The sequence below is a fragment of the Aotus nancymaae genome, unplaced genomic scaffold (genome assembly GCF_030222135.1).
Source record: "Aotus nancymaae isolate 86718 unplaced genomic scaffold, 86718_ANA_hifiasm-v0.15.2.pri h1tg000008l, whole genome shotgun sequence".
Classification (NCBI taxonomy): Eukaryota; Metazoa; Chordata; class Mammalia; order Primates; family Aotidae; genus Aotus; species Aotus nancymaae.
In genome coordinates, this window is record NW_026988419.1 from 27,012,350 (window position 1) to 27,024,719 (window position 12,370).

A 12,370-nucleotide genomic window follows, 5' to 3' on the forward strand; every position below is an offset into this window, starting at 1 on the left:
GGAGGGCTACAGCAGGAATAGTAGGGGGTGGGCAGATTGGGGAGGGATAGCATTAGGAGAAATACCTAATGTGGATGACAGGAGGATGGATACAGCAAACTAGCATGGCACATGTATACCTATGTAACAAACCTGTGTGTTTTACACATGTACCCTAGGAACTTAAACTATAATAAAAAAAAATAACACATGTATCCCAGAACTTAAACTATAATAAAAAAAATACAAAAATAAAAATACAAAAATTAGCTGGGTGTGGTGGCACATGCCTATAATCCCAGCTACTCGGGAAGCTGAGGCAGAAGAATCACTTATATCCAGAAGGCAGAGGTTGCAGTGAGCTGAGATTGCATCACTGCACTCCAGCTTGGATGACAGAGGGAGACTCTTTCTCAAGAAAAAAAAAAAAAAATTAGGATGCTGTTCATCCTGACAATAACATCTAGGCCAACAAACTCTGGAAGTCAATACTACTGGGGCCAAAGGCACCTACCTCACTGACACATGTGCACTTTCCCATGTTTTCTTGTCTCTTATAACATATGCTGTGGTAGTGGAGGCTCCCAAGTTCTACCTTCCCAGTAGGTGTCAAACATGAACTCAATCTTGTTCTTGTTCATGGGGCTTTTTTTTCTTTTTTTTTTTTTTCGAGATGAAGTCTCGCTCTGTCTCCCAGGCTGGAACACAGTGGCGTGATCTCAGCTCACTGAACTTCCACCTCCCGGGTTCAAGTGATTCTCCTGCCTCAGCCTCCAGAGTAGGTGGGACTACAGGCGCGTGCCACCACACCAGGCTAATTTTTTGTATTTGTAGTAGAGATGGAGTTTCGCCGTGTTAGCCAGGATGGTCTTGATCTCCTGACCTCGTGATCCACTTACCTCGGACTCCCAAAGTGCTGGGATTACAGGCATGAGCCACTGAGCCCCACCATGAGCCCTTTCAATACAGGTACACAAAGTGAAAAGCTGCTAATTCACCACTCCACCAGAAAAATAAATAGTTTAATTTTGATCCTTTGAAATAACTACTGCATGGAATATAATCTGTATATCTTTGGTTAAACTATTTTCTCACTGACATCAACATTTACATTCTCTCATTTATTATCACTCAGGCCATTATTCTCTTATTCTTCAAGTATTCCCAGAAAAAAGTTTCTAACATGAAAAGGGAACAGAGACAAATTTCAAGGTTTAATAAATTTTATCTTGATAACATCAAAAACAAGTTTAGCTTTTACATTGCAATATAAAAAATACATTAGTCTTCACATTAGTTTTACATGGAAATATATAATTATTTGAATATTTAAATATAGCTTTTCTTTAACAAAAAAAAAGTGTTACTCAGAGCCCTAGTTACATAAATAATTTAAATGCACAAATGCAAAAACACACTTCACACAATATTGTCCACATACTGTAGAACTCAGGACAATTACAATAAAAATCTATGCAAGATACTGAACAAGAACAAGATTAATAAAATACTCATTATGGTTGTAATTTGACTTTTTACTATTAAAAGAATTTAATGCATTCTTGAATACACAAAAACATCAATTGCTTTATCTAATCTGCAAATTAAGCCAACATTTATTTAGACAAAGGGGCACATCTTGTATCCTACCAAATTCTGAAAGTAATTCATTTCCAATTTAACTTAAATTATAAGTTTTACAATTTCAAGCTTGTCTAAAATAATCATGATTATAAGAACTTAGTAAGCATTTCAAAAAATTTAAACAAAATCATCAGTACTGCACTGTACTTTTATGTTTGGTAATATAAAATTTAAATATAAGCTTTCTCCCTGCCCCCACTGAAAATGGTACTTAGAAGGGCTTCCAATGTGAAAATCGCAACATTTTTATAACTTGAAATTTTGATTACTTGAATTATAAGAGCTGTTCTCTCTGCATGATGTAATTACAACAGCTATGACATATCACATGTACTATTTCCATTTGAGCTCTTGCTTTTAAACTTACACTGAAAGAATGCAGAATGTCTATTAATAATATTTAAGGGAACTATGTGTCTATTCCATAGGGGGCAAAGACACCAATACCCACAAGTAGAATATTTTATATATCAGCTGTTTATCTATTTCCTTGTCAGTAGGACAAAGCTCTGTTCCTAAATTAAAATTGGAGGATTATTTTGAAATAGTGGCTCACAGTGATCTTTTAAGAAGAGAAGTGAAAATATATTTGTATATGAGGAGGCAAGGTTGAAGGAAATGTGATATATGCTGCTTTGCAACTAAAAACACAAACATTTGTCTTTTTTAAAAACATAATTACTATTTAAATTTAGAAGTACAGAAATCACAACAGAACTCCATCATAGCATACACACAGGTTAAATAATGGCCCCTGAAATAAAACTACATTTAGAAACCAACTGTTATACTACATTTCATTATTTCTAAGGTAACACATTTTAAATTCTGAAATCAAGATAATGGTTTAACATTGACCTTAGTTTCAATAAAATATGGCAGTCATACAATATAGTTGGAATTCATGTTTCCCCTTAACATTAATGATAGGAGAGCCAGGATCTTGGCTCAACATGAATGAATGACAACTCAATGCATCTGTACCAACTCAACCAGTCCACCTGACTAAAGATTCTGGATATATTCTGACTATCCCAGACTCAAACTGCATCTCATTAACATCTTTTATTTGAACTGTTAAAATCTGTTAACAAGCTTAAGACAAACTAATGTATAAATACAGGTTTCCACTTGGAAAACAGGCTGCCACAGAGGTTACCAGTTTTATTCAATTTTTTGAAATATTAAGTAATTTTCTAATGAGAATTAATGGCCTGCCCAAATATTACCAAGCCAATAATTTCAGTTCAAGCTATTAAAAAATGATATGGTAATGTCTAAACCATTTTTAAGAGATAAGGCCACAAAGTAACCTGGATTTTCATATTAAACCACCAACTCTTCATGTGGAGAGGGGAGTAAAGGTGGTTAAACAAAGAGCGGGGGGAATGCCTAAATACATGGGTGAAATTATTTTCCCCATTAAGATCTAAAAGGCTAACCCAAAAAAACTACAGAGACTGTATGTGTGCATGTGTCCAAATGACAAAGTAGAGACTTGCAGATCCAATTTTTTAAATTTGTTTTTACTTTTTTTTGAGATGAAGTTTCACTCTTGTTGCCCAGGCTGGAGTGCAACGGAGCCATCTCGGCTCACCGTAACCTCCGCCTCCCAGATTCAAGCGATTCTCCTGCCTCAGCCTTCCAAGTAGCTTGGATTATAAGCATGCCCCACCACATCTTGCTAGTATTTTGTATTTTTAGTAGAGACAGGATTTCTCCATGTCAGTCAGGCTGATCTTGAACTCCTGACCTCAGGTGATCCGCCCACCTTGGCCTCCCAACGTGCTGGGATTACAGGCATGAGCCACTGTGCCTGGCCTTGCAGATCCAATTTAAATGAAGCAGGAGTTCGTGTTATGCATAAAAAAACCACCAGGCCATTTTTTAAAACTGTATTAAAGATTATGGAATCTCATTTTCTGGAATGCTTTAAAAAGATAAATTATATTTTGTTTGTGTTCATTTAAGTCAACCCCACTCAAAAGTTGACATAATTCATTATAGTTCCTTCTTTATAATTGTCTAATTAGAATACTATATTGACAATGCCACTCTGAAACACAAAGAATATAGGCACATATGCGTTTGTTCCAATTTTTAAAAAGTAATAATATAGCATTAATTAAGTTTGCTATATTCATTCTTACAATATTAAATTTGCTGGCATGAGAGAGATAATCATAAAAAAATAAGTGGGATATGATTTGAGGGACAAAATTCTATATACTCTGCTAAATTATTTTGTGACATAAATTAAGATGAAGGTCTTCTACAGAAAATGTTGGACAAAATGTAAGGTTCATTTTGAATCTTAAAATGAAAGGACTCTAAACACTAATTTTAAATGAATATAAAAATTCTGAAAAATAATATTTATAGCAAAATAGTTCAAGTTTAGTTTTCTCACCAAAGTTGGGAAAGCTGTATGCACAAAGTACCAAATATATTTGAACTGAAGTACTGAACCCTCAACTGGCCTGAACACAAAAACAACTTCTATTTTACCTCATTACCTCTCAATTTGTTTGCTAGCCGAGTCATCATTCTTTCATAAGGTTGTGAACAAGATGAACTTCTCAGATCATATGCTCTCACAGGTCCAGAAGAAATTTTCTTTTGGCTCTGGCATTTTTCATTCCTCTTCTTCTCCTCCTCCCTTTTGGCAATGCGGCTAGAAAAACGCACAGGTTGAGAAGAACGCGCAGGTCTAGAACGCACAGGTCTAGAAGAAGGCGCAGGTCTAGAAGGCAGCGCAGGTCTAGAAGAACGTCCACGTCTAGAAGAATGCACAGGTAGCTTCGGAGGAGGATTTGCGATAGCGCTTGACAGCTCTTCAGCACCAGCTGGTGGAACTGAGGAGTTTGAAAGCATGTTAGCTGTTCTCTTTGCCTTCTTTAGCCTACCGACAACAGTTTTCTTCTTCTTCGGATACATTCCAAAAAAAGCATACCTAGACTGACATCTATGATATAAAAAAGCAGAGTATTTAAACATATACTTTCTAATTACCTCACTTGGTTTGGTCCAAATTGAAGCTGATTGTTTCTCTGAAGCTTTTCTGGTTTTTTTCTGAGGAATAATTGGTTTACAAACCTTTTTGGGAAAACCTAGCTTACTACCACTAGCTGTTACCTTCTTTCCATGAATTTTCTTTTTACTTTTACTTTCCAAAAACTTATTTCTAACTGATTCTGGATTATTTAAATGATTTCTGACAATATCATGATTTAAAAAAGTTAGCTGGAAATTACTTTTCTTTGGAACCTCATGAACCTGCAGAACCTTTGATTCTTCCAGAAACAGAGAAGAGTCACTGGTTCTCTGATGTGAATTAAATCCATATCTTGCTGGCGCTGCCATTAAAGGCACTGAAGCAGAGCTTTGTCCATCAGCATCATTATCTCCTGTGCTGGAGTTTAGGTTGCTCCTATTAAAATGAATTTTAACCCAGTTATGCCTCTCAAACTCTGGTACTATTACATTCAGGGGAGGATTAACTACAATTTGCTTAATCAAGGGTTCAAAATAATCAAAGATATTCCGTTTATATTTGCATATAAACCGAATATCATTATCCCAACTATGGTGCCTCATTTTAGGGAATTGGGGGCCTTCACCTTCCTTCAGTTTAATATTTAAAGAAGAAAGAACACAGACTAAGGCTTTGGGTTGCATAGGCTTCAAAACTTTAGTACACGATGCAGGAAATTCAACTTTTGTCCCAATTTTGACATTCTTTTTGGTTTTTCTGTCATCCTGTAAACGTGAACACTTACTTTTTGGTGGGTCTTCCTCTTGTCTAATTATTTTTCTTTTCAACACTGGGTAATTCTTACAACTGGTTTGAGTACTATGGCTGAGGTTCGCTGTCTGGCATTCAGAAGCCACAGGCCACTTTTGTGTAGAAGGATTCTCTGCTGGAGGATGACGATGGCATGGTTGATCTAAGGCCACTGACAAGTCATCAATATCTGAACTATCACGTACAGTATCATCACTCTCGGACAGAGCTTGAATTGGTGCAGTATCCTCCTTACCTTTCAAGTCAGCCCAGGTAACCTTTTTCTTCTCCTTCGGAAAAACTTTTGTGGTCTCACAGTCATCATCAAAGTAACAGTGGAAACGACCCTCCCTAAACTCCTTCACAAGAGCATTAATTTTTATGTCATCTTCTCTCATTATCTGAGACCATGTTTTCCCCACAAATGAAGGGGGTACATGAGGTAAGGCTTCAAGAACTGGTTCATCAGGATTATCTTCTATGATGTCCTTTGCTTTTTTCAGGTTCCTTCCAGAATCAACCTTGGGAACAGAGGTTGGCTGGGAATCACAGTTCTTTTCTTTCAGGTCAAAAGATACCTTCTTGCAAGGATGTCGTTTCTTAACAGTTTCTTGAGGCTGATGACTATCAGACAGAAGAGGGGGAGCACACTCAAAATTCATCTCAAAATCAACCAGTTCATGGCTCACACTTTCTAGATCTCCATGTTTTAACTTTGAAAGTTTTTTTTTATCAGCCCTTCGATGGAGCACTGACTTAGAAGAGGCACCAAAATCCACTGCAGAAGCACTAGATTGACAGCTCTTACCCTTTAGGCTAGCATTTCTTGGATCTTTCCGAAGGTTGGCTTCTTTGTGAGCTTTCTGCATTCGGTGAGTCTTTCGATGAGAAGTATCTTCCAAATTAAATTTTCCTTTAGAACCATTATATCCACAGCTATTATCTTCTGAGTCGATATATTTCACCATTTTCTTATCAGGTTCTTGTGACTCATAAGTCATGGACTGATTAGAGGCATCAACATTAAAATTCATTTCAGAACCACAAGACTGACAACTTGGCTCTCCCAGAATAATATAGTCTTTCTTCCGGTTTATTATTTTGAAAGTCTCTTTGCATTGGCTTGTCATTGAGGGAGAAGAGGCTTTACAACTACACCTGACTTCAGAGCCAAAAGAGTCACAGCTCTTATCTTCTATATCCATACATTCTGTATTTATACAGTTGATATCTTTGACAGTCAACTGAGGTGGGTCAGTCACTAACTGAAGGGGAGTATCATCTGAAATTACTTCATAATCACCATCACTGGGCATCACATTCACAAGTACCACCTTTGGAAGATGTGTTTCTTTGTCTGACCCTTGAAATTGGTTAACTACTATTTGAAAAGGAACATCAGAATCATACATCATTTCTGAATCAATAGGTTCACTGGTCTTTTCTTCCATGACAACATGTTCTTCCTTCTGAAGGTCTGCCTCTTTGTAAGTCACTTGAGGTTGGTCAACTTCTGACTGAAGATGAACACAAGAATCACATTTTATTTCAGAACCACAGGTTTTACAGTTCTTCTTTTCTAGATCATTATGATCCTTCTTTTGTAAGTTTATTTCTTCAACAGACACAGAAGATTGATCAGTCACAAACTGAACAGGAATATGAGAAGTACAACTTATATCAAAATCACCTAGTTTATAACTCTTATCTTCCAGGTAAATATGGTCTTCCTTCCAAAGATTTATTTCTTTGACAGATTTTTGAAGCCCATCAGCTACTGCCTGAAAAGAGTCACTGAAATCAGAACTTTCTTCAGGACTACAAGAATCACTGCTCTTATCTTCCAGATTGGCATGCTCCCCTTCCAAAATGTGTGGCTGTTTAATCACTGACTGAAGAGGGATATTTGAAACATAAATTATTTCAGAATCACTGGGTGCATAGCTCTTCTCATCCAGACAAACATGTTCCTCCACCAAAAGATTTAATTCTTGATTGACCCCTTGAATGTTACTAGTCATGGACTGAAGGGGTTCATGAGAATCAAAATTTATTTTGGAATCAGTAGGTTTGATAATCTTATTTTCCAAGTCAGCATGCTCTTTCCAAAGACCAACCTCTTTAACTACTTCTTCAGGTTGGCCAGCCACTGACTGAAGAACATCAGAATCATACATAATTTCAAAACCCTTAGCTTCATCCCTCCTATCTTCCATGTCAACATCTTCATCCTTCCAAAGGCTTATTTCTTTAACAGTTTCTCTCAGCCGGTCAGCTACTGACTGAAGAGGGTCATCAGAATCAAAACTTACTTCAGAACTACAACATTGATTGTGCTTATCTTCTAGTTCAATCTGCTCCTGCTCTAAAATAGTTATTTGAGGTCGACTGACTATTGACTGAACCAAGAAACCAGAATCCACATTCATTTCAGAACAACTATATTGGCTGTTCTTAACTTCCAAGTACATATGGTTTTCATTCTCGAGGTTTACATGTTTAATAGCTACTTGGGGTTGGTCAGCCACAGACTGGACAGAAACATCAGAATCATGTATTAATTTATAAGTATTAGGTTCATTAATCTTATTTTTCAGGCCAATAACCTCTTCCTTCCATTGGTCTATTTTTTTAACTGCTTCCTGAAGTTGTTCAGAATTAAAAGTTATTTTAGAATCACTTGATTTGCTGTTTCTGTCCTTCAGATTAACATACTCTTCCCTCAAAAAAGCTAGTTGAGGTTGGTCAGTCATTGACTGAGGTGGAATATTAGAATCCAGAATTATTTCAGAACCACTACATTTATAATTCTTGTTTTCTAGAATACATTGCTTCTTTTTGTTTGTTTTGTTAACAGCTACTTGAGGTTCAGTTACTGAATAATGAGGGACACCAGAATCTAAACTTGTTTTTGAACCACTGAATTCAGCACTTCTATCTTGGAATTCAGTATACTTTTCTCTTCGAAGCCATGTTTCTTTGACAATTACTTCAGGTTTGTGCATCGCTGACTGAAGAGAGATATCAGAATCCAAACCTGTTTCAAAAATATTCTTATTTTCTAAGTACACGTGCTCTTTTTTGTGAAGGTTTATTTCTTTAACGGGATCTTCAGAATGTCCAGTCACTGAACGAAACATGATATTATAATCCAAACTTACTTCAGAATTGGTAGGTTCATTTTCCTTATTTTCTAAGTGTACCTGCTCTTCTTTTTGAGGATATAGCTTTTTAACAGCTACTTCAGGAGAATTAGTCACTGAATGAAGAGGGGCATAGGAGTCCGAATTTATTTCAGAACCACTGGGTTCATCATTCTTCCTTTCTAAGTGAATGTACTCTTCTTTCTGAATTACTTCTTTAACAGCTACTTCAGGGTGATCATTTCCTGAATGAAGAGGAATATCAGAATCAAAAGTTATTTCAGAAACACAAGATTCATTACTTTTACTTTCCAGATCAACAGTTTCTTCCTCATAAACAGCTACTTCAGGTTGGTCAACTACTGAATAAAGAGGAATATCAGAATCAAATGTTATTTCAGAACTATCTGACTCACAGCTCTCATCTTCCAGGTCAAGGTGTCGTTCTTTTCCTCCGGCATCCAGCTGAGACTGCTCAGTAACTGACAGAAGAGGTGGGTCAGAATCAAAAGTCAATTCAGAGCTGGAGCAATCGTAGCTCTTAACTTCCATGTCAATATTTAACTCTTTAAGATTTACTTCATCCAAAGCTTCTTGAGGCTCATCGTGGGCTGAATGATAAAGAGAAGCCGGAGAATCAGAACTTAGAGAAGTACTGCTAGACTGAACACTCTTATTCTCAAGGTCAACATCCACTTTCTGAAGGTCTATTTCTTTAACTGCTACTTGAGATTGGTCAGCCACTAATTGAGCATCAGTGTGAAAAGCCATTTCACGACCCTGGAATTCACAGTTCATATCCATAAGGTCAGCATTCTTCTCTTTCAGAAGATGCATCTTCGCAACAGCCCTCTGGGATTCATCTGCAACTGTCCCAAGTGAGACATCACAATCAAGATGTGCTTTAGCACTACGGGGTTTACGCTTCTTATGTTTTAGGTGGACTTGTCTACCTTTCAGGTTTCTTCCTTTGACAGTCAGTTGCGGATGATCAAGAGAAACATCACAATCAAAACTTGTTTCAGAACAACTCGATCCATAGTTATCAACCAAGCCAGTATGAGCCTTCTTCCGAAGTTTTGTTTCTGTGACACTTCGGTCAACCACTGACTGAAGTGGGAAAACAGAATCAGCACTTACTTCAGAGCTACTAGAACCATAGTTCTTATCAACCAAACCAATGTGCGCTTCCTTAGGAATGTTTACTTCTTTTACAGATTGTTGAGGGTAATCATCACTAGTGGACTGAAGTGAAGCATCACAATCAAAATTCGTTTCAGAACTACTAGATTCATAGCTTTGGTCAACCAGGCTAATACGCATTGTATTCTGAAGACTTATTTGGGATTGGTTGGTAACCAACTGAAGAACATTGTCGCAATCAGAACTTACTTCAGAAATATAAGGTTTGTTATTCTTATATGGTACAGCAGCACGAACTTTCTTGGAAAGGTTTATTTCTTTGGCATTTACTTTAGATTGGTCAGTCAGTGAATAAAAAGAGGAACTGCAATCAAAACTCATTTCTGATTCTCTAGATTCATAGTTATCTTCTTGGTCAATTCGCTCCTCTTTCCAAAGATTTAAGTCTTGTGCAGCCTCTTGGGGCTGATCAGATGCTGACTCAAAAGAGCTACAAGCAAATTTCATTGCAGAACTCACTGAGCACTTCTGATCCAAAAAGACTTTCTTGTTAAAAACCAAATGCTTTTCTTCTTGGGTACGATCCATATTAGAAAAGAATTTCTCACGATGCTTTGGAATAGTATCTTCAAAGATTCCTTTATTAGAAGGCATGTCAGTTTTACTCGGGTTTACTGCTAATTTGGAAGGAGACTTAACTTTTAATGAGCCCTTAGTCCCCACACGTTCATGGAATTTCAAGCCAGCTGACAAAGTTTTACCCTGAGACTTTACATCTTTCCGCAAAACCAACTTATCTGAATTTGTACGTAAAGATTTCCTATTTGATTCTTTAGGTTTCTGACGCAAAACTGAAGAAGTTTCCAGATGAGATGATGGCACAGGATTTCTAGAGGCCCTGTCTGGCTGTTCAAGATAGTTGTCCACTTTGTTTGGGTCACATTTGCTAGCTGAATCCAAATGAACTGCTGGTGGTAAACCAGTTGAATTAGTTGTAACTGGTCTACCATTAGAGCTTTCAGGTAAATAACTAGCAGGAGCATTATAAATCACTGGGGGGCGTACCAAGTTGCTTCCATTATTTGTAGCCTGAGCAATATCTACTGGATTACATTTTTTCATGCTGGCCCCAATTTTATGAACAAACTCCAAAGGCTGCTGCTGTCCCTTCTCCAGTTTTTGAATAACTGATGGTCGAACTGAAACCTCCTTTGTGCCTTCCTGAGACTTATGGGGTCTGGAATGCAACGCTTCAATAGGCTCAGAAGCCTCGGAGGGTCTCTCTCCAGTAGCATCCTCATCCTCAACCTCATTCTCATCCTCTTCCTCTTCTTCAGAAAAATCATCATCCGAATGCACCACTTCAGACGATGACCCAGTATTCACATATGTCTCGTTTTGTGTTGAACTAAAAAGAAAAGGGGGAAACTCATAAAAACATTCTAACATCTGTTTAAAATGTTAAAATAAAGGCATAATAAATGTTATTTTCTTTCTATTCTGGACTATCCTTAAAGGACAAGGAATCCAGGCTGTCACCCCAGGCTGAACACTGCACAGACTACAGGGAGGGAATTACTGCAGAAGGTGGAGGTGGCTCCACCAATTGCTCCTTAAATACAAATGGCTCCTAAACTTGAAAAAATAAACAAATAAATAAATAAATAAAACCATATGTTATTTTTCAGTTATCAGATTACCAGAGTAGTAAATAGCAAAAAGTTTGACATATGCTACTTAACTTTGTATGCTTCAGTTTCTGCCTCCAAAAAAAAGGGAATCTCATACTATTTTCCCTCATGAGATTGTTTTGATGAGTAAATTAATTGTTACATGTAAAGAGCATTAAAACGAAAAAACAGGTTGGCACATAGTAAGCATTCACAAATGTTAGCTATTATTCTAAACATACTGTTTTGGTGAGGGTGTAAAGACATAGGCACTTTAGTACATTGTTCATAGGAGTATAGATCAGTTAACCTCTGTGAAGGTTACTGGTTAACCTCTATGTAAATTTGAAACCTCTACAAAGAGCAATTTGGCAATGTCTATTAAAATTAAGAATGTATATATGCTCTGACCTAGTAATTCCACTTTTGGTTTTCTCATGTGTTTAATGAAGGATGTACAAGAATATTTACTGCTACTTTTGGTGGGAGGGAGAGGTTATAGGAAATGACTAGAATCAACCTGAATACTCAGCAAGTGGGTACTGGTTAATAATTAATGGTACTTAATGGAATATAATATGGTTTTTAAAAATAATAAAGCAGCTCCATCCATACAAATAAAAAGCAACTACTATAAACATTTTTAGTGAAAAGCAAGAATACACAGAATGCTACCACTGATGTGAAATAGAAGGGAAGAAAAACAATGTATTTAGAGTATCTGGAGAAGGGCACATACAATTGTAGAAGTGTAGAGGTAACACCACTTGTTACCTCTAGGGAAGTGATTATAGGATAGGAGCAATTTAAGACTTACTTTTGGATGTGCCCTATGAATGATGTCTATGTCTATGTATTTCCCATTCAAAAATTTAAATTCCATTATTTTTAAAAAGACTCAAATCTTTCATTATAAAATCAGTCTTTGAATCTCTTCCACCGGTATCAAGACAACATGCTTGACCCAAAGCATTTTAGAGATTGCTCTTTCACGTATATAACCAGCT

General features: G+C 36.8%; 1 protein-coding gene across 8 annotated transcripts in view; it reads right to left on the bottom strand.

Annotated features, from left to right (window-relative positions):
• Positions 1 to 1,174: 1,174 nt before the first annotated feature.
• Positions 1,175 to 12,370, bottom strand: part of ZDBF2 (zinc finger DBF-type containing 2) — a 43,758-nt gene continuing 32,562 nt past the window's right edge. For 6 of the 8 annotated variants that reach the window (XM_012446335.3, XM_012446334.3, XM_012446336.3 and 3 more), the window contains one exon: positions 1,175 to 11,101. In XM_012446335.3, coding sequence (XP_012301758.2) covers positions 4,123 to 11,101 — 6,979 coding nt within the window. In that variant the 3' untranslated portion in view covers positions 1,175 to 4,122. The remainder of the gene's footprint in view (positions 11,102 to 12,370) is intronic. The other 2 variants (XM_012446338.3, XM_012446339.3) reach the window with 2 other exon arrangements.